This window comes from Megascapheus bottae, chromosome 22 (assembly GCF_031878675.1).
Source record: "Megascapheus bottae isolate mThoBot1 chromosome 22, mThoBot2.hap1, whole genome shotgun sequence".
Lineage (NCBI taxonomy): Eukaryota > Metazoa > Chordata > Mammalia > Rodentia > Geomyidae > Megascapheus > Megascapheus bottae.
In genome coordinates this window covers 2,009,146-2,030,243 of record NC_143530.1, presented here as the reverse complement: position 1 = coordinate 2,030,243, position 21,098 = coordinate 2,009,146, and the positions used below count along the sequence as shown (strand labels likewise).

The following is a 21,098-nucleotide window of genomic DNA, read 5'->3' as shown; positions in this document are numbered from 1 at the left end:
TTTCTCTGTAACTTAAGTATAAGCTGTCTGTGGTGTACATTCCTGAAAACCCATACGAGGAAAGCTAATATGAGGCCAGGCTGGATGTGTAATGAGATCCTGGCTCAAACAAAATACAACTTTTTAATAGAATTATTTTGGGGGAATATGAATTTTGGCTTCCATACCTTTTAAGATGATTTGACTGCTCCATTAGTATTTAATTTAAAATACTCATTTATTTTCAGTGGACAACTGGTCTACTTAGCAAGTGTTCACAGAGTTCAGTGTGATGACAGGTGTGTGGATGACAGGTTCGATCTCACCCACGAGTGCTCTCACCTCAGCAGCGCGTTGTTCTGTGGTGGGGATGGTCAATGACAGTGCTGGCACTGCAGTCAACTGTCCCTGGCAGTGGACGCCAGGCAGAGTAAGAGGTCACGCTCCAGCCTGGCCCACGCGTTAGGGGCCGTCCTTTGCTCACCCTCATGCCGAGGTACACAATCCTGGACTCATCGGTGTGGAGAAGGCACGTGGGTCCCCACAGCTATGCAGAGTCGTGAAGAACAGGCTCACTGTTAGCCATGTGGGGGCAGGAGGTCCAGTTGCTGACAGGAAGACAGAGGGCAAAGCCTGCATATGGCGGAAAGCCCAGGGCCCTAGAATTCCACGCCCTTCGAACTCTCACTCGTGAATGAGGATAGCACAAACATGTTTTAAGAAAGAGTTCAAGGAATGCCTTGCAGGACCCCCTCACCCCAGTCTGTAGGATGGAAAAGCAGGAGGGGAGAGAGAAGTGGGGGTGATTGAAGTTCCTGAGGTGGCTGGAAGCTGCGGGGATCTAGCATGTGAATGTGGGGTCAGTAGTGGGATTATATTGTGGCATCATACACCAGAAATGGATTAGGAATAGATGTTCTTGTGAGAATAAAATTTTTTATTTTAATTAATTAATTAATTAATTATTTCCAGTCCTGGGTTTGAGCTCAGAGTCTGAGCACTGTCCTTGGACTTTCTCAAGGCTAGAGCTCTACCACTTGAGCCTCAGCACCACTTCTGGCTGTTTTTCTATATACCTAGGAATTGAACCTGGGTCTTCGTGCATGCTAGGCAAGCACTCTACCACTAGGTCAAACTCCCGGCCCCGAGAATAAAATATTTTTAAAAGAAGGAAATTATATTCATTCAAGTAGGGATCTAGTGACTAAGAGATACTACTAGCCAGTTTCTAAGGAAAACAATTTTCAAGGCCAAATTACTTCATTTTCCCAATCATGAAAATCTTATTATGCTTTTCTTTTTGTTATAAAGATGTTTTAGGGAAAATCAGGTTTGTTTCAATTCTCTATAAGTAAATATCAAGAATGTATGTTTAAGTAAAGCATGGAGTATACAAAAGAGAGCATGCTGAGTGAGCTTGAAGAGTTTTTGACTTTGTAATAGAGATGAAGGAGTATATGCATCATAATACCATCATACTGTGTGAGCAATTGAATAAAATGTGGAGGAAACATACTTCAAGGTCATTTGCCAAACTGTTAAAAATTATCTGTTGGTGACAACATTTTTCTTTTCCTTTACATTTTTAAAGTCCTTTACCGGGCTTGCATTATTCTAATAATAAAATAACTCCAAAGTAATGAAAACTATGGAGTTGTCATCGTCCTAACATATTAGTTTCATTGAATACATACCTTGCTTCTGTTTTGCAGGCAAACCTTCCTCCAGCGTCCTCTGCCGTGTCTGACAGTCAGCTGGTACGTACCATCTCCCTAAGCCTTCCAAGAGATCCCATTTCACGGGACAGCAATTTCATACGTGCTGCCTGCCAGAGTGTTTACATTCTTGTCCTTCAGAAAGGCACTGGTGCTTTAATAAAGGTCCACAGAGGTAAACCATTCCAGTGCACACCTCCCCCACCTTTTCCCTCTTCCCCTTCTCCCCACCTTCCCCCATCACACCACACAGTCCCAATAGCCTTTCTGGAAGAAACTGGTTGGGTCAGAAGAAAAGTGCTTCTGTAGCCTAGAGAGGAGAGTTCAGTTCTTGGTAAAGAGATCCCCCAGGGGTTCAAGGAGAAGAATGAGTGTGTAAGGATGCTCTGGCCTCGTGGACCGGAGAAGGAGATAGCCACCCAGGAGTGTAAGCGCATGGAGGCTTGAGCTCAGTGCCCAGAGAGAGAAAATTATGTGAAAGATAAATACATGCTACACAGAGAGTTTTGAAATTTCCAATAATCACATAAAAAGTAAACGAAACATAAACGCCTCGGGAATACATCCCCTTTAACTCCAGAGAAGCAGGAAGAGTAAATAATTGAAATATATCATAATTTCTACATGGGTTTTATCCATGGCGAATGGCATGAAAGATTTCAACACAATTTCAGGATGAAATTGATAGGCCTTTGTATGTTTTTGAGGGGCCAAGTCTTTGAAATGGGGGATGCCTCTAACACGGATAGCAGAAAACAATTGGGGTGGGGCTTGTGTGTGCATTGGGGCAGCACAGCTCTAAATTTCCAAATGCAGAATTTATAGGTAACATTTAGAGTGAAAGAGTACTTTTAAAAATGTTTCCTATTTCTTATTCTTCCTAGTTAGCAAATGTAAGGCGTAAGCTTTCTAGATACCATCCGTTAAATATTTTCCTTATGTCTTCAAAGTTTTACTGTCTAAAATATTCTAAATCCTTGAGCAATAGATCCCTCACTAAAACTTATGAAAATTACTACAAATCAATTTGATACCTAAAGGCAACTAAAAGTCACATTCTAAAACAGTCCTTTCTGTAGCAATCCTTCAGGTGTCTTGAGAAAACAATAGTTGATTTGTAGGAAAAGAAAAACAAACCATCCTGAGACTGGAGATGTGGCTGGAGTGGTAGAGCACTGGCTGAGCCCATGCAGGGCTCTGAGCTCCAGCCCGAAAACATCCCACCCCGGCTTCCCGGCCACCCACACCCTGCGTGCTCTGCGAGTCTTCAGATAGCCCTGCTCAACCAACAAGGCTAGGCCTGGGCAGCCATTCAGATGGTAGGGATAATGTGAGTGTGCCAGCTGGCTTACACCAGGACGGGTGCTGGAGCATGTCAGAAGACATGACCCTCCCTCCCTGCTGACCTCGCCCCGGGGGACCTCGGGTCAGTGAGGGGCTGTGGGAGGGTGGGGGGTCCACCTCCTAGCTGGGTGGAGAGCGCCTACAATGGTGTCATTTCCAGGCTCCTCTAGGGCTGAAGCTGTGGTTACTAAGGAGCACAGTGAACAATGGAGGGGTTGCCATGGCAACAGGCACCATCAGCACGGAATGCAGGGCGAGGAGCTCCCACTTTAGATAGGAAATATTACTGCTGTTCTGCTAATTTAAAAGATAATGATACGTATGTTTCTTGAGAGTAAGGTATAAAAATAAAAAATGTTCTGGACATATTCATATGGAATTTCACTCCATGTAGGATATAAAATAGAGAGTTTTGTTGGTGGTGGTAGTGGGGCTTGAACCAGTTCAAGGCTACTGCCCTACCCCTTGAGCCACAGTGCCACTTCCGGTTTTCTGGTGGTTAATTGGAGATAAGAATCTCATGGACTTTAGTGCCTGGGCTGGCTTTGAACCTTGATCCTCAGATCTCAGCCCGCTGAGTAGCTAGGATGACAGGTGTGAGCCACCGCCCCCAACCAAAATACAGATTTTTATGTGTCAGCTGATGAAATGTGTGTTGTACGACTGTGTGTGTGTGAGTGTGTGTATGTGTGTGTGTGTGAGTGTGTGTGTGAGTGTGTGTGTGTGTGAGTGTGTGTGTGTGTGAGTGTGTGTGTGCGCTACATTGGGCTAGTTTTTGCCTCGCTACTTCCATGAACTATTTGAAAAGAACAAATGTGTGTGTTGCTCACATCCATACGCGTATGTGATTGTATTAAGTATAGCAAGAACAAAAGCACTGCAGCCACATTTGGTCTGATGAGATAATCCTGTCTGGGCTCTCAGGAAAAGAGGAAGCATTACTTTGATTTATATGATGACTCCTCTGCACTTACTTCAGAGCTTTACTCTTTAAAGAGTGTTACTCTAAAGCGTTTAAGGCATTTCTCCACCAAGTTTTAAATTGCGTTTTAATCTCAAAACTCCCTTGAGACATAGGCTGGTTTGGGAAGGGATTACTATCAGGCAAGCTTATCACACAAAACAATGACTTTCTCTTGGTGCGATGTAATTACTCAGTCTAACCACTTTGACTTTTCTCTCATGACAACAGCCCTGGACTTACACTTCCTGGGATTGGAAATTATCCTATATCACGTTGTATGTTATTGATTAGTGACGTGACTTATTAAGTTATAAATTTGTTTATGTGATTTAATTTTTAATGCTTGTCCTCTGGAGTACTCTGGGGGATTCAGTTTGGGAAAATGTGACCAAAGAAGAATGCCTTTGAAATGATGGCAAGCATACACATTATATGTGTGCTGATAGCATACACAAAAGCTGACATGACAAGTCATTCTGATTGCACGGATCCATCTTTATGAGTGTCTAACTCTTAAGACGAAAATATTAGTACTATATGATATGGTGGAGTTAAATTATATAATAAAAACTTTAGTGTAAAATGAGAAGTTCATATTACAATGATTTATTTGCTTTTTAAGGGAGAAACATACTAACAGTAGGTTTATATGTGCACAAATAGAATAAGGAAACTCACTAGAATCTGTAAGAGAAAGGCACAGGGAACAGGAGAGGAGAGTAAGAAAGCAACAGAAATAAATGCATTTTCAAAAACTCCACAATGCAACCATAGTGGACCATAAAAAGAAAGCATTTGACAAATTGCTATAATGGCACAAGCTTAATTAAAACCTCAAATGGTGGAGCTCTGACAGTACTATCCTTTTAAAGCTATTCTAGTATATCATTGATATGGTGTTTCAAATTTAAAACGTAACCTGCCTGTTTGCTTGCTGCATTGCAATTGTATCAGATCAGCGTGAGCAGGGAGCAAGACAATTTGTCTAATTAATTAAAATACGTATGCTGTAGCTCAGAGTACCTGCTAGAGGCATGAACACTAGCAAAGTGCGTATGTGTATATGGGTGTGTGCGTGTGCTTTCTGTGTCTTCTGGAAGCTGCATGCTTTTGCACGAAGCTCCGGGAGCCCCTTCTGAAGCTGGTTTTCCTAATCCATCTTTGTAAAATCCACATGCTGGAGTAATTTAATTGTTCTGCCCACTGGAAGGGTCGCCGTGCACAGGGCAGGAACTATCGTGCCTTGCATCTCTGAAAGATGCAGAGATAACAGGAAATCGTTGCAGTGAAATAGAGGCTCACAGAGTTTAGGTGGATCCTCACAAAGCTGGTGCTTGTCGTTGTTGTGAGTGCTTTACAAGGGGAGTCACTCTTCCTGGATTTAAGTACTTGAGGAAAGATAAGCAAGACCTGGTGGCAAACTTGGGGACTCGGATGCCTTCTGCTCAGGGGCATCTGTCTGTCTCTGCTTGGAGCTGTTGCCTTGTCTCGTGGCTTAATGACAACAGGGGCCTAGGCCAGGTCAGTCCCACGTGGAGCTTTGCCCCTGGGACCAAAGCCCCTGGCAGGACAAGAAGAGGAGGAAGGGGAGAGGTGGCCTGTAGAGGAGCGGGCCCTCCGGGTCCAGCGCGAGCGCCTGGGCGGTGTGAGGGGGCCACGCCAGGTGACGGCTGGCTTTGCTTGGAGCTGCCACGTCATCCGCGTGTTTTACTGTAGTTCTGCCTGGTTCTGGCTGGGGTGCAGGCCAGGGGTTCAGGGGTGCGCCAGGCCGAGGCGCAGCAGGGAGAAACACAGTGCAGTGTCCACCACGTCGTAAAGGAGAGGTAGCAAACTGGCAGGGGCTCTCCCAGAGCCGCGCCGTGTCCTGCCGGGAGCCGGGCCTCCTCTTCCTGAGGGCTGGGACTCTCCCAGAGCCGTGCAGTGTCCTGCCGGGAGCCCGGGCCTCCTCTCCCTGAGGGCTGGGAGGCCTCTGTTGTCTGGCGCGGATGTCTTCCTCATGCTCAAGGCAGATTCTCCTTGACAGAACCCACCAGGTACGCCCCCTCGGCTCAGAGCATGCGATTGCTTATTCTCTGGCCACTGAGAGTTCAGTGTGGCCAGTTGTATTGTATCATATATCGTACGTTTCTTCAGCCGTGGGCCGTAAAGATGGCTCGGGCCCTCTGCAGTTATTTTATTTTATTTTAGCCAGTCCTGGGATTGGGCTCAGGGCCTGAGCACTGTCCTTGGACTTTCTCAAGGCTAGAGCTCTACCACTTGAGCCACAGCACCACTTCCAGCTTTTTTCTATGTATGTGTACTGAGGAATCGAACCCGGGTCTTCGTGCATGGTAGGCAAGCACTCTACCACTAGGCTGAATTCCCAGCCCCTGCATTTATTATTATTTTTTTAACAAAACTCTCATAGTTATATATGTATACAATTATAATTCTGTGGGAGAGTCTAAGTCATCTATTAGCTAACATTTCATGTTTATGAATAAATCCATATAAATTCCTTTGTTCCTTCCAATGGCTTTTCTTTTTACAATGTGTCAATAGCCCCATAAGAACAGGTGGCCTAACTGACGAGAGGGAGGGGTATACGTGGAAAAAGACAGCTTTGAGAGCAGAATCCCAGGCACAGAATGCTGCGTGGTCCCCCACTGCCGACATCAAGGCCCTGAGACTCCTTTTTAAGAACTAGGGAGCTCTGAGCGTCCAAGTGACATGATTTGTCGGGGGACTGAGTGATGTCATGCAGGAGGGGCATGGCTTACACTACTGTCACCTGTGGTGTGGTCAGCTGGGGTGTGAGCAGGTCATTCATGAGAGTCTCATCTCCGGAGTGTCTCTGTGGACCATGGAGTTTGCAATGGAGACTCCATCTCCTTCTGCAGAGTGGCTCTAGGCAGTGTCCAGTAGATGTCTGTTTTGGAGCTGCCAGGAAATTGTTCAGACTTTGGGGCACTTCAAGATGTCCTGTTAGCCAGGCATGGTGGCTCACATCTGTTATCCTAGCTACTCAGGAGGCTGAGATGTGAGGATCGAGTTTCAAAACCGCCCCAGGCACAAAGGGACCTGAGACGCTCATCTCCAATTAACCTCTAGAAAACGGGAAGTAGGTCTTGGTTCAAGGGTAGTGTGGTAGCTCTGAGCTGAAGTGCTCAGGGACAGTGTCCCGGCCCAGAGTTCAAGCCCCATGACCCACCAAAAAAATAAAAGTGCCCTGTTCCCAGCGAGAACAGGTTCCTGGGATGTTTGTCACAGTAACGCCCATCCACCATGTGGAGAGTCTTTGTAGGGTTCCTTCTCTATCTCTTGGGCTAGCTTTAAGAACAGACTCTTTTAGCATGGTTTTCCATCTGCAGTTGGTTTCCTTGACAGCATTATCATGACATTTAGGTCTAACTCCTGGGAGTCTACTCCAGTTTTAAAAGCACATAAAAATGAAAGAATGAGGCCAGGTGCTGGGGCTGTCATCTGTAACCCTAGCTACTCAGGAGGATGGGATCAGAGGATTGTGGTTCAAAGCCAGTCTGTACAAGAAAATGCATGAGATTCTCACCTTCAATTACCACCAAAAATCTAGAAGTGGAGTTGTGGTTCAAGTGGTAAGCCTTGAGTAAATTGAGTGATAAAGCTCAAGGACAGCACCGAGCCTTGAGTTCAAAGATCCAAGGTCAGTACCAAAAAAGAAAAAAGAAAAGAAAAGAAACAAGGAAGAAAGGAAGAGAGGGAGAGGGAGGAAGGGAGAAAGAAAAAAGAGGAAGCTCTCTGGGGTTAGGTGAGTTGCAAGCATATTGAGTAGTTGACATGTGATGGCTCATTTTATGGAATTCCCTAATCTGGGTGATCTTATTTCTTTCCTGTTTCTGTGTATACAGACTCAGCAAATGATATTTTCAAAGTGTAAACATGTTCCTCAAGTAATATGAGTTGACTGTGCAAAGATGTCACATTTATTAGAAATTCATGCATCAGTGTGTTTTGAAGTCTCCCCTTCCATCTGTGAAGTAGAAGTAACTAAGTAGAGATCTGTGGGATGGCATGCCAAAATATTCTCACATCATCTATCTATCTATCTATCTATCTATCTATCTATCCATCCATCCATCCATCCATCCATCTATCCATCCATCCATCCATCCATCCATCCATCTATCATCTCCCTCCCCCCTCCCTCCCTTTGTCCAGGTCAGAAGCAGGTTAATGGGATGAGCTCTAGTCTGAAGGGAAGTTGTCTAGGGGTTGGAGAACTTGCAGGTTGGAATTTGGAGGTCTTGGGTGGGGAGATCTGGCATGGAGAAGGCTGAGGGCGCTGCTCACCTCGGGGCTGTCGGATCTAGCAGATGACGACGTGTGAGCAGGCAGTTGGCCAGTCCTCCTGAGGAGAGCCACGCGTGCCAGCAGCCCTGCATGCATGCACCATGCCCGCCCTGCACGCCTGCTGCTTGGTGACTGGATGAAACACGCGTGGAGAGCTCCATTTGGAGCTGGAGTTGAGTACGTAGAGGAAGCCACATGCAACGCTCCTGTGTGGTAGGACCCCGAGGGGACGGAGGACAGTGATAGAACACGTGGATGCATGGCGTGCAGACCTGGGCACGAGGCTTGACTCCTAAGTGGCCCAGCGCCGTGGGTCAGCTGGGCTTGGGGGCTGTGGCGGGGCTGAGAGGCCAGCGGCCAGGTTCAAGGGCGGTGTGTGTCTAGTCTTCACTGTCCTCAAGCGGACTTCGTGCCTGTGAAACACTGACGGCCAGCTACAACAAACGAATGCGCAGAGGCCAAAACAACAACAACAGACAACAGCCAGCGCTTCAAGGATAAGAGGGATGATGGTGTGAAGGCCGAGTGAGAGAGGTGAAGGAAGGAGACGCCGAGCCCATGGCGTGCCAGTGGAATGCGACAACATAGGCACTGCGGGGAATCCAGAATAGAAGTGCTAGGGTCCCGCTCTTCTCCGGAAACCAGACAGCTATGACCGCCGGGAGCCTCCAGGAAACAAGCCTGGACTGCCAGCAACCCACCTTAGTCCCGGAGGCCCTTCATGCTAACCCAGCCCCAGCAGGCTCCTCTGATGCCACCCTCCGTGATGTCACCCTCCGTGATGTTGCCGGCAAGTCCTGTGGTCCCCTGAAGCCCTGCAGACGGCAGTGTGGAGACCCATGCAGGGCATTTTCCACCCATCTTGAGCTGTGGGTAGGATTTCTTTCCCTGCCTGTTGACACCTGCTCACACAGCCCCTGAAGTTTCATTGGTTTTGGTATCTGACGGCCCGAGTGCTGGGTTGCCTTGATTTCACGAAGGAGTAGAAGAGAAGGAAGCTCACCAGCAAGTCTCAAGGGAAGAGAGCAAGGCAGTCCATGCCTGTCACAAGTGGCTGCAGGGAAGGGAAACCTGGGCTTTCTTCTGCTGAGTTGAGGACAAAACGATTGCTCTCATTCTTTCTGACTCCACTGTGTGACTCTTTGTGCACCATCGGACGTCACATGCGTGTGTGTGTGTGTATGTGTGTGTGTGTGTGTGTGTGTGTGTGTGTGTGTGTGTGTGTGTGTGTGTGTTTTCCCTCTTGAGAGAAATCAGTGTCTTAAGTAGGCTATATCTGGTAGCATTTTCCCTCCACTTGTGACTTGCCATCTCATGAAACCAAGTATTTCAGGCAACATGCAGTCAAGACTGGAAATCCATCAGGTGCTTTCTAGAGCAGGGGCAGAGCACAGTGACCGTCTTCCTATGGGAAATGGGGTCGGGAAGAATAATCACGGCAAAATGCTCCCACAGAAAGAGCATCCCAACTTTTTATTGAGTTTTTATGCTTTTGGAAACTTATCAATCATCGCTGTGACATTTATCAGTGAAACAAGATTGCAGAGTTGGTGAAACATCACTTTAAATGGCCCCAAACTACAGCACTCTTTCTCTGTCAAATTAACATTGGGTACAATTATATAAATCATGAGTGATGGATAGATTTGGCTAAAACTCTCCTGATCGCAAGTGAGAGAAATAAAGTTCAGTGAGGAAAAAAAATGTATTCTGAGGGAATCTCAGGACAAGAAACTCAGCTGGCATCAGCCTGTTGGGGAGTCATTTCTGGAAAGTTCTATCATGTTTCTCAGACCTGAGCTGCTTCTCCAGGCACTTCAAACTTCTCAGTGTATTTGGTTTTTAAACTGCACTGAGGTTTCTCATAGCACCCACATTGATGTATTATATTATAGTTCCAGTCTCCCAAAGTAACGGCAGGGCAAATTAAACCAGTGTACCATAGGGTTTTTTTCCCCCTTCTTTTCGAGAAACTATATGTTTACCAGCTCTGGTTCCATCATAAGTAATATAAAGATGGCCTCTGAGGGCCCAGCTCTGTGGATTTGGGGGTTCCAGGAACAGCTTCTAGAAATAGGAACTTGTTCCAGGCACGGGGCTGTTCCAAGGCTATCTCACCAGGGCCACACTGCTTGCCTACCACACAGAGGCGCTGGGCAGCTAAGGGACAGATGTGAGGGAGGAGGGGCGCTCTGACGCACCCTGAAGAGGCGGCCTTTGAACACCCTAATAGGCCATGCTTGGAACTTGATTGTTGCCATGGTCACGCCACTAGCTCATGACGACTAGTTAATAATACTTCAGCTACCTTACATTGGCTTTCCAGGCTGCTTTTATCAATATGTAAAACGATATAAAATTTATATTTTGTGAGGACACCTAATGACTTAGTGACACTCATTTATTTGCTTTAAATGTTTTTTTTCCCTCTCTCATTAAAAAAATTTATTTGTGTTTCATAAAGACTAAACCTGGAGTCATTCGCCCAGTACCTGTAAGAACCAGAATACTGCTGAAAAACGAGGAAGAAGCTTACGAGCCCAATCCCTTCAGCAAATACTTGGAGGAGAGCAGTGGCTTCTTTTCTGAGCAGGTGAGAATGCACTGGAGGAAGCACTTGAGCATTAGATCATAGGAGATCTGTACGGTGTGTGTAAGCAAACGTGTGCTGGATTAGGATATTCTTGGTGACATCAAAGACCAATTTTGAGTCATCAGTGGGAAATCTTATGTAATTCCAGAATGAAAATTTGAAGTATGTCCATCAATCTTCTGAAGAATTTCTCGGTGTTGTATTGTTCGAGAGGCTAAGGCATTAGTCTCCAGGAAGACATGACAGCTCTGCACTGTGATTTCTGAACTCCTCACTCCGCGAGTGAGAAGATGCAGTGCTTTAGGTCTGAGGGATTAGACAAAAGTACTGACGCTGTAACAGGGCCAAGGTAATTTCCTGCAGGGGCTTGCTAAGTGCACGAGGTCCTCAGGTCACTTCAGACTGTTTTGCTTGTGTGTGAAGAGTCTGGGTGATATTTTTCCGACAGGCACTGTACAAGGAATGAGGGACGTGGTCAATGAAGGCTTTAGGAAGGGAAAGTAAGGTAAAGCATGTCATGTGTACATAGGCCCTGGCATGGAATAGGTGGGTGCCCTACCACTCGAGCCAGCCCCCCTAGCTCTGATGGCATTTTTTAAAAAGGATCTCTGAAACTCTAAAATTTACTCATTTAATTTAGAATTAAGTCTATGGTTAGCCTTGACTGTGCCTGAAACTCCTCTGTATCTAGAGAAAGTTCATGATGAAGTTTTATTGTGATTGATTCTGAATACATGATGAGCACAATGCAGATAAAGCCAGGGCTCAACATGTGGTTGCAGCTGCCTGTGGGCCTGGCAGTGTGGCCTGTGGTCGCAGTTGCCCATGGGGCTGAAGTGGGGAGAGGGGTCACTTGAGCGCGTGGTTTGAGACCAGCCAGGGCAGCATCCTGTGGGCCACAACATCCCGTGGTAGGGTCCCATGGGCCAGTCCCAAGCAGAGAAGAAAGCAGAGCTAGATGGGCTTCCATGAGCTTCTGTCCACTTTGTGACAGGTGCTGCCTGGCATGAAGTACAGAAGTTTGAAAACTTTAGAATGTATTAATATAACTAAAAGTATAACTAGAGGCAATTAATGTTAGCTTGGTAGAATAAAATAGGATCTTCAATTAAATTAAATAGACATGTGTCATCGACACAGAAGTGACCTTGCCTAATTCTACACATTGCAGACATGGGAAGCATTTCCTCACCACCAAAACCACTTAGGAAGTAAAGATCTACTGCATGCAGAATATAAATAGTTCAGAGGCTCAATGGGAAGTTTTAGATGGCATCAGACCATTACAGAAAGCTTGGACATAGTCTAGTGTTTACATGGGAAACAAACAAGGACCTGCTAAAATAATTTTCCTATGTCCATGCAACTTATATTCCATAAAATATGACCTAAGGCTATCTAGCAGTAATTTTGTTCTTTGGTACAACGGTAAACCTGTGCGTTCAGCTTCCTGAGTATCAAGCTAATCTGCCCAGAGATGCTCGTCGTTCACTGTCTTCTGGAATGAGGAATTCCTTGTAGAAGCTCAGCAAGCTCTTGGTATTAAGAATGGCCATCGATTACCATCGCTTCTCTAACTCTGTGACAAGTTCAAAGTTTTCTTTGTCTCAGAAGTATTTCCATATTAATCGTTGCTAATACCACCTATTTTGGGAATATCAAGTGGCCCCGGGCCCAATCCTCTTTCTGTTTTTTCAGCTAACTTCTTCTTGCTTGTCTCCATATTTGATGGGACATGATGGGACTCCTGTCTTCACCTCAGAGGAATTGAGTGTTTGGCATGATACTAAAAAGTGCTTTCTAGGCTGTGTGCTGGTGGCTCACACCTGCAATCCCCGCTAGTCAGGGGGCTGCGATCTGAGGATCATGGTTGGAAACCAGCCCAGGAAGACAAATCTGAGTCTTTTCACCAATTAAACAGCAAAATGCCAGACGCAGAGGTGTGGCTCAAGTGGTGGCGTGTCAGCCTGGAGTGAAAAAATGTGAGGGAGCACACCAGGCCCTCCCTGAGTTCAAGCCCAGTGTGCGCGCTCATGCACACACACACAGGCAGGCACACACACAGGCAGGCACACACATGCACACACTCCACACTCACATGCACACACACATGATTTCCAAACGTCCCTTACTTACTGAACTTGTCCAAGAGAAGGAATCATGACAGAGCCCCCGAAGCTCAGCCGGCCTGGGCGCGCTGGCCCCGCCTGAGGGCCCGCAGGCCTTGGGTGGCCTGGATGGGCCCCGCGGCCTGCATGGCCAGTTATTTATTGTCTCAGCGTGGCGACGCCATCAGAGCCTGTGCCCAGGGAAGTAACTCCAATTCAGCTGCAGTCACTTCTGTGGTCTCATTCCCAGCTCCCACCGAGCAAACTGAATGGTTTCCAACTTGGTGGATCTTACCCACCCACGTAATAGAGAATTCTTTCGCCAGGCAGTTGGGCCAAATTGAAACCACTCACACTCACCGATCTGCCTCGCATGGGAACCGTTCCCCATGGCGGGAGGTGCTGGATGGGATTGTTCAGTCAATACATTCTCCCTTGCCCAGTCACTGCCATGAAGTACGATTCCAGAACTTGGTAACAAGATGTCAGATGCTAAAGATGGCGGGACTAGGCAGAGATGCATTTATTGTGGCTTCGACAGGTCCAGCTGGGAAGGGCTTCGAGCTGATTTTGAAGTGAACACTTGCCTGGCACGAGCTCCACAGTGCTAAAAGGAACCTGTGAAGACAAATGTATTAATCAAGTCACAGAGACTTATTATCGCACAGCTTCCATATCACAATAGCTTGGGTCAGGAAGCGGTGTTCTGTGGTAGTAGGCAGATTCAAAAAGAGGTTTCAGTGAATATGAGGGTTTTCTGAAACCATCTCCATGTCCTTCATGTGAAACTTCACGGTCTTTTTGAGTGATAGCAAAATACCTTTACACCTCACCTTATGCATACAAATTCCCATGAAGATGATGTCATTAAAAACAGCCTTCTGTTATGAATTAAAGGCAACGTTAGCAAATAAGGGATAAAATGCACTGGACAAAAGCATCTCCGGGGGATAGACGGTTCTGGAAGATCAATCTTAGAGGGGCACAAAGTCAATACAGAGCTGGCTGATTCTTTTTTCTTTTACTTTATTCTGGCTACTTGTCTGTGTGAAGAGCTGGGTGATTTTTAAAATTTATTCTAACTGCTTGCGAGTGTGAGCAATATAGCCAGTGTTTTCTGATCCTTTTATTGCATCAAACTAAAGAGAATTTCTACACTGACAATAGCAAACTTTTCAGCCGTATAAACAACATAGACTATGTCACATACAAAATGTTGCATCAGATATTTCTAGATAAACTATGAGGCAAAGCTTTCATGTCTTTCCAAATGAATAGTTCAGCCTATACACTTATGGTTGTTATTTCTTAAAGCCCTCAGGAGCCAGAGAAAGTAATCTGGAGAGGATGAAAGAGAGCACATCATATTCTTTGATTTTCCCAGAAGGTCAGGGGAAATATTTTCCCTTTTCCCATTAAGACAAATAATGATTCTTGGCATGTAATTCCTTTTAAATTTTATTTTTCCTTCTAATGTGCTTTCCTATGGGGAAGACCAGGCTTTTGTGTTAAGGGACCATTTAGCAAAATTCCTCCACACTGTTCACAAAGAACATAAAATGGTAATTATAGGGAATTTTCTTCACTGTGGTTTTTCGTTTCTTCATTTCTCCTGGATTTTGGTAGACAGTGTGACTCTGTGCTTTGCCCGCCATTCGGGTTGTGTGACTCAAATTCTATCTGATGATTTAAGTTGTCCTTTGGCCAAGGCCTTCAACATCTCTGCCTTACCTCACCACTGGGGGAGTCCTTAGGCAAGCACCTTTGTCACTGGGGCGGCAGACAGTTATTGAATTTTATTCTCAGTGATCCTGGCTTTGCCAAAAATGACTGCATTTCAATGCTTGTTTTTCCCGTGAAGACAGTCCATTCTCTTCTGTCATAAATTTATCTTTCGTGAGAGCTAACCTCTTACTCAGAAACATATTTCAGTGAAACTGCTATGCAAACCCTTTTTGACTCTATAGAAACACAGTGGTTGGCGGGGTTGTGTTTTCGTTTACCTGAGAGAGAGAGAAACTGAGGTTTCTTGTGGTGTTGGAAGGATTAGGCTGAGGTTTCCTTGCATTTCACTTGTCCCATCCTGCACGTTACCTGAATGATACTCCACCATGCGTATAAGCCACGTGTGTCAGTCCACTCCTCTGTAGTGGGTAGCTGGCCTGATTCTGTACCTTTGCTCTTAGGATAAATGACAGAAACGAACATGGTTGTGCCAGAATCTTATCAGAAACTAATGTCCATCCTTTCGGGAAGATACTTAGACCACGGCGTGGACTTCCTTCAGCATGTATTAATTATGAAAGGGGTTCATTCCAACGCAATCACGCATCCATAGGCAGGCCCCAGCCAAACGCACCCCCCACTCCTCACTCTTCCTCACCCCTTCTTAAACAATTCCAACAAGCCTCTGTGTGAGCCTCATAACGTGTATAACGTGCCTGCGCCTCTCCACCCCTTCTCCTTCTGCTGCGCCCCACAGCCCGGCAGTCCCCAGGGACTCCTCCCGTCATCCATCCGTGTGTGACATCCGCGTGTGACTCCTGAGTGTGACGCCTGTGTGTGACAGCCCTGTGGGTGTGACACCCTGTGTGGGGCCCGTGTGCTCTCTGTCTGTCTCTGTCTGGTTCTTTCCTGTAACATGACGACCTCCAGTTCCTTCTATTTTCCTGCAAGTGATGTGATTTCCTTCTTCTTGATGGCTGAGTAATACTGCCCCGTGCACTTGTATGCAGTGCCATTTTTATCTCCTCCTAGGCAGACGTGTACCTGCGCCGGCTCTGTTGTTTGGCCAGGTACAGAGTGTCCCGCAGACGCAGCGTGAGGGGTCTCATCTTGGTATGGTTGGTCTGCTCTTGGTTTTCTGAGGATTCTCCATACTAAGCTCCACCACAGCTGTGCTGGGAAGGTTCCTTTGGCCTCAGGTCCTTCTCAGTATTTGTTTATCTACTTATTTTTTCTGGGTGACAGCCATCCCGGCTAGGCTGTGATGGAATCTCAGTGTAGTTTTGATTTGTTTTTCTCTGACAATCAAAGTGGTTAAGCATGCTTTTGGATTGAGTTTTGGTCATTTCAAATTCATTTGAAAAGCGTGAGTTGCCCGTGTATTGTTTGGAATATTTGTTCTCTGAGCATCTAAGGTTTTAGCTCATGGCCTATAGTGAATATTAATCATCTGTCAGAGGAGCATCTGGCAAGGCTTTCTTCCATTCCAGATCAAAGTTATCTCTTCATTCTGTTAATTATTTCTTTTGCTGTGTGAAAGCTTTTAATCTGATGTGAGCCCATTTGTCAGCTCTTGAAATCATTTCCAGAACCATCGGCGTTATATTCAGAAAACCCTTCTCCAGGCCTGTGTCTGACATTGCTCCTCTTGTGGTTTTCCATTGGATTTAACGTTTTAAGACTTACCTTAAGGTCTCTGACCCACTTGAAGTTTCTTTTTGTCATGTGAGAGCCATATCCCAGCAGATCTATAGAAATAACCATGTGGGTTTTGTTGTCTTTGTGCAGCATGACCTTTGTTGACTTGTGCCGGTCAAGGTGTCCTTATGTTCATGCTGGAAAACAATCGGATCCTGGCACATGCTCTTATATCTCTTTTTTCAAGGGTGTTTTCCAGTGAGCTCTTGAGGAAGTCTGTCTATAGTTGTTGGTTAAAAAAGTTTTTTGGGGGGCCGAGAGTGTGGCCTAGTGGTAGAGTGCTTGCCTAGCATGCACAAAGATCTGGGTTCCATTCCTTAGTACTGCATACACAGAAAAAACCACAAGTGGTGCTGTAGCTCCAGGGGTAGAGCTCTAGCCTTGAGAAAGCTCAAAAGCAGTGCTCGGACCCTGAATTCAAGCCCCAGGACGGGCTTGGTAGCTAGATTTGTTTTCCTTTTCTATGGTAGCACCCCACTGTTTGGTTTACTATAGCCTTTTGTTGTTGTTGTTGTTGGTGGTGGTGGTGGTGGTGGGACCTGAACTCTGGGCCTGGGCGCCGCCCCTGAGCTCTTCACCCCAAGGCTGGTGCTCTTCTCCTTGAGCCACAGCACCATTTCCAGTTTTCTGATGGTTAATTGGAGATAAGAGTCTCATGGATTGGTGCCTGGGCTGGCTTTGAACTGTGATCCTCAGACCTCAGTCTCCTGAGTAGCCAGGAGGACAGGTGTAAACCACTGGTGGCTGGGCCTTACTGTGGATTTGTCAGATATTTTGATAGCAGATAGAATGATATAAAGAACATTAAATACGATGAAGAACATTAAAAATATAAGGCTGGTTTTTCTCAACCTGTGCAAGTGAATTAGAAGATCTAATGGTATTTCTCACTCTGAAAAAAAGATGTTGAATTGCTTGGCAGATCATAGAATTGAGAGCAGTTTTAATGTGGTCTATTTAGCTTGCTTATATACTTTGATTTTTTTTCTGTAAGAAATCACCTGCTGTCTTATAATAATATTTAACCTTAAAAATGACAAAAGATCTACAACTGAAAAAGTAAACATTCTATTTGGTGATAAAATCATTATTCTTAAAACTAATATCCATTAGAAGGCAAGAAATATAGTTAAAACATTTTGAAACAAAAATTTAACTCTATGTATGTTCGATACATGAACAAAATAGAATGCAAATTAATTATTGAAGAATCCAAGTTGGAAGATTCAACAATAAGAAATAACACAGGAGAATTTAGAGAACGTACTAGTTATAGAGAAATCCCTATTGTATATACATGAAAAGAAGAGAAAGAATCCATATGGTCTGAGGAAAGACAGCTGGAAGCACAAAATCTACAGAAATCATTAATTAGCAATGCAGTTTTTTTGTTGTTGTTGCTGGTTTTTTTTTGCCAGTCCTGGGCTTGAGCTCAGGGCCTGAGCACTGTTCTTGGACTTTCTCAAGTCTAGAGCTCTACCACTTGAGCCTCAGCACCATTTCCGGCTTTTTTCTATGTATGTAGTACTGAGGAATCAAACCCGGGTCTTCGTGCATGCTAGGCAAGCTCTCTACCACTAGGCCAAACTCCCAGCCTCGTGAGAAATGCAGTTTTTTTAAATGCAGAAAATAGCAAATTTTTAAAGAAAATGTTAATAAAAAGGGAGAAAACATAAAATACAAAGTAAACCTAGAAACAGTCATTATGTGAGGAACACGAGAAACATGAGGCTTGTTTCTCTCAACCATATGCAAGTGAGTTAGAAGATCTCATTGTATTTCCAATTGTAATGCAAATACCTATTATTCACCAAACACAATTATTCGGAAAATATGAAGAAAAAAGTCCAGCAGGCCACTTGTCCGAAGCAAAGGAAAGCAAACCAAACAAAAAGCTGAGAGTCATCACGGCCGAGTCTAACCAGACCGCAGGAAGGTGTTCTCCACCACTGGGCAGTGAAACAGCCACAGCCACCAAATAGCTCTCCTGCAGCTCAGGGCTCTCCAAAGCTCTGTTCTCCATGCTAGGAAAGCTCCGAGAGGACGGACCCCAGACAGCAGAGAAAGGGGCACGGAAGCCAGCATGCTCATGGGCTTTCCTTCCCCCATTCTTTCCTTCCTCCATTCCATGTCTGTCCTGGCTCCTGGGCCAGCTCTGGGCCCTGCTCTAATGGTTCTTTGTGGCTTTCTTCTCCCTAGGGTGTGACTGTCCCTTCCAGGCGGGTTTCGCTCCATCCTTTGTATCAGACTAAACTCTCTCCTCCTGCTCAGTCTCTGCTGCAATCCCAGCCGCTCCTGCAGGCTGAGCGCCTTAGCCCAGGACCCTTCAGCCACCTGTCCTCCTCCTCCCTGCTGGACAAGCCGGAGAGCGCCCGGCCCCTGCTCAGCCTGGGCGCTCACAGCAAGGTGAGAATCCTCCCAGAGCCTTCATAGGCTTTGCTCCCTAAAGGGAAATGTGGAGGGAATGGCATTGAGCTTTCCATGCATGGCTAGAAGTTTAAGTAACAAAGCATTTCCTGACCTCTGCTCCTCCCTGCCTCATGCACCCCTGTGGGGCCGCGTGGAGAAACCTTCTACTAACTGACCTGATGCCTTAGGTGGTCCTGGGCTGGTCCTGGCTCAGGGGCCTTTCAGGTTCCTGGAAATCCAGGGATTCCATGAGCAAGTGCTTCGATTTATGCCTGGTAGTCAGGCATTTCCTTAATCACTCTGGTGTGTGTGCAACTAAGATGACTATTGTGCTTCATTTACACCTGTATCCACCTTATACGTGCATATTTCAGGGTTGACTCAGAACATGAACTCTTCATGTGCTTATGAGACTGAACAAGCGAAGCACATTTAGGGTTGGCTTTGGCACCCGGCCAGGGCTGGGATAGCGGGAAGAAGCAGTGCAGCCTGGGGCGGCAGGGACTCAGCCCTGAGCTTCTGCCGAGACTGGACCTCAGTGGATCTTTCTGTCAAGTTCCAAATCCTGTTTAAAAGCATTTACCTTGCAAATTACGTTTAATGAAATACATTTCTGTAGTTAAAAGTTAATCAAGGTCATCTTTCGAGATGTGATTGGATGTAATTGCTTGGGCCCTGAGACATTTATTATAGAAATAATGTTCATAACTTTAAACACATCCAGCCATCCAAAAAATGAGCACTGGCAGATGAGGATGCATTAGCTTCTTATATTTTATCTACAGTGACTAAGCTATCAGTCTTGAACAAGCAACTTTTAAAATATCCATGTTCTGCCAACCAAGTTCATGATGACATTTTTATGACTTTTGGTTATTTCTTGCTCTTGATATTTGAAAAAGAAGTACATCAGGAAGAGTGCAATACTTAAAAAATGTTTTTATATTGTTTGAAATTCTCCAGGATTGAGTGTTGCCCACATTTATGAAGACCATTTAGTTGTTAGGGATAATAATTTAGATAATAATATAGTTACATTTCTTATAAATGATCATCTCTGAGAGGATTGTAATTCATAGATATCAATGACAGGAAATAAATCTCTTTGGATAGTTTCTCAGTGTTTTTTTTAACTGTTCAGCGAGGACAGACTCCACATCTCATTTGTATTTTAGCCTTTATTTGTTCATGCTGCAAAGAACGGTTATTTTTATTAAAAGCCACGTGAGCTGGGCATGGTGGCCCTGCCTGCCATACCTGACACTTAGGAGACGAGGTGGAAGGTCCCTGGGGCCAGTGAGTGTGGGGGTAGGCTGGGAATCACAGGGAGGCCCTGCGTCTCCAAGTTCTAAAAACATGAAAGCTGTATGGGTTGGAAGAAATATTTGCATCTCATACCATCTTCTGAACCAATTCCGCCTTCCAGAGTCTGAGATTTATTGATATTTATTAAAGAGCCATTTAGACCCAAAGTACTAATATAAAGTGTTACGATCCTACCCTTCAGTCAGACATCTTTTGTTAGTGGATGACTCAATTGCTTAGTCTAGTATCTCTATTTCTCCTATTAAGATCTATGTAAAGTAACCAACTTAATATCTATGTTTTGGGCCAGGAGTGTGGCCTACTGGTAGAGTGCTTACCTAGCATGCATGAAGACCCAGGTTCAATTCCTCAGTACCACATACAAAAAGCTGCAAGTGGTGCTGTGGCTCAAATGGTAGAGCTCTACCCTTGGGAAAGTCCAAGGACAATGCTCAGTCCCTGAGTTCAAGCCCCGGGACTGGCAAAAATATCTATGTTTGTAAGGATACAGCTGAAATTGAGCCTGTTTGCCTTTTCACCTGACCCATCTCCTTTCCTGGAATTGTAAAGCCTGAGCTGCCATGGAGATGAAGTTTCCCCAAATGCTCCCCTTAGTGCACATCTGACTTTACAGGTTTATTTCAGGGCTCATCTTCAAGGGCAGGTCTTCCCAGTTTCCCCTCTGGAGCCCCAGACCTGATTATTTATTGGTCTTCAGGCTCTCTCATCACAAGGGGTGACAGGTTTCAGTCTTCCATTGCTTCTCCAGTAGTTTCCTCTCAGACCCATCGGACCCCTCCTCTCCTTTCTGTCCTCCAGGGGCTTTAATATGACCTCACAGGTCGTCTTGTCTTGTGTAAACCACGAGGTCCACCTCTCATTCTTCCAGGCCCATGAAGGTTCGCAGTCTTTGCAAGGACTCAGGTAGCCGGTGGAGCAGCGTAAGGCTT

General features: G+C 45.5%; 1 protein-coding gene across 1 annotated transcript in view; it reads left to right on the top strand.

The window, feature by feature from the left end:
• The window catches only part of Mlip (muscular LMNA interacting protein), a gene marked incomplete at its 5' end in the record, with an annotated part of 133,809 nt that overhangs the window by 96,272 nt on the left and 16,439 nt on the right, over positions 1-21,098 (top strand). The window contains 3 exons of the mRNA XM_090356510.1: positions 1,692-1,736; positions 10,775-10,903; positions 18,634-18,840. Coding sequence (XP_090212636.1) covers positions 1,692-1,736; positions 10,775-10,903; positions 18,634-18,840 — 381 coding nt within the window. The remainder of the gene's footprint in view (positions 1-1,691; positions 1,737-10,774; positions 10,904-18,633; positions 18,841-21,098) is intronic.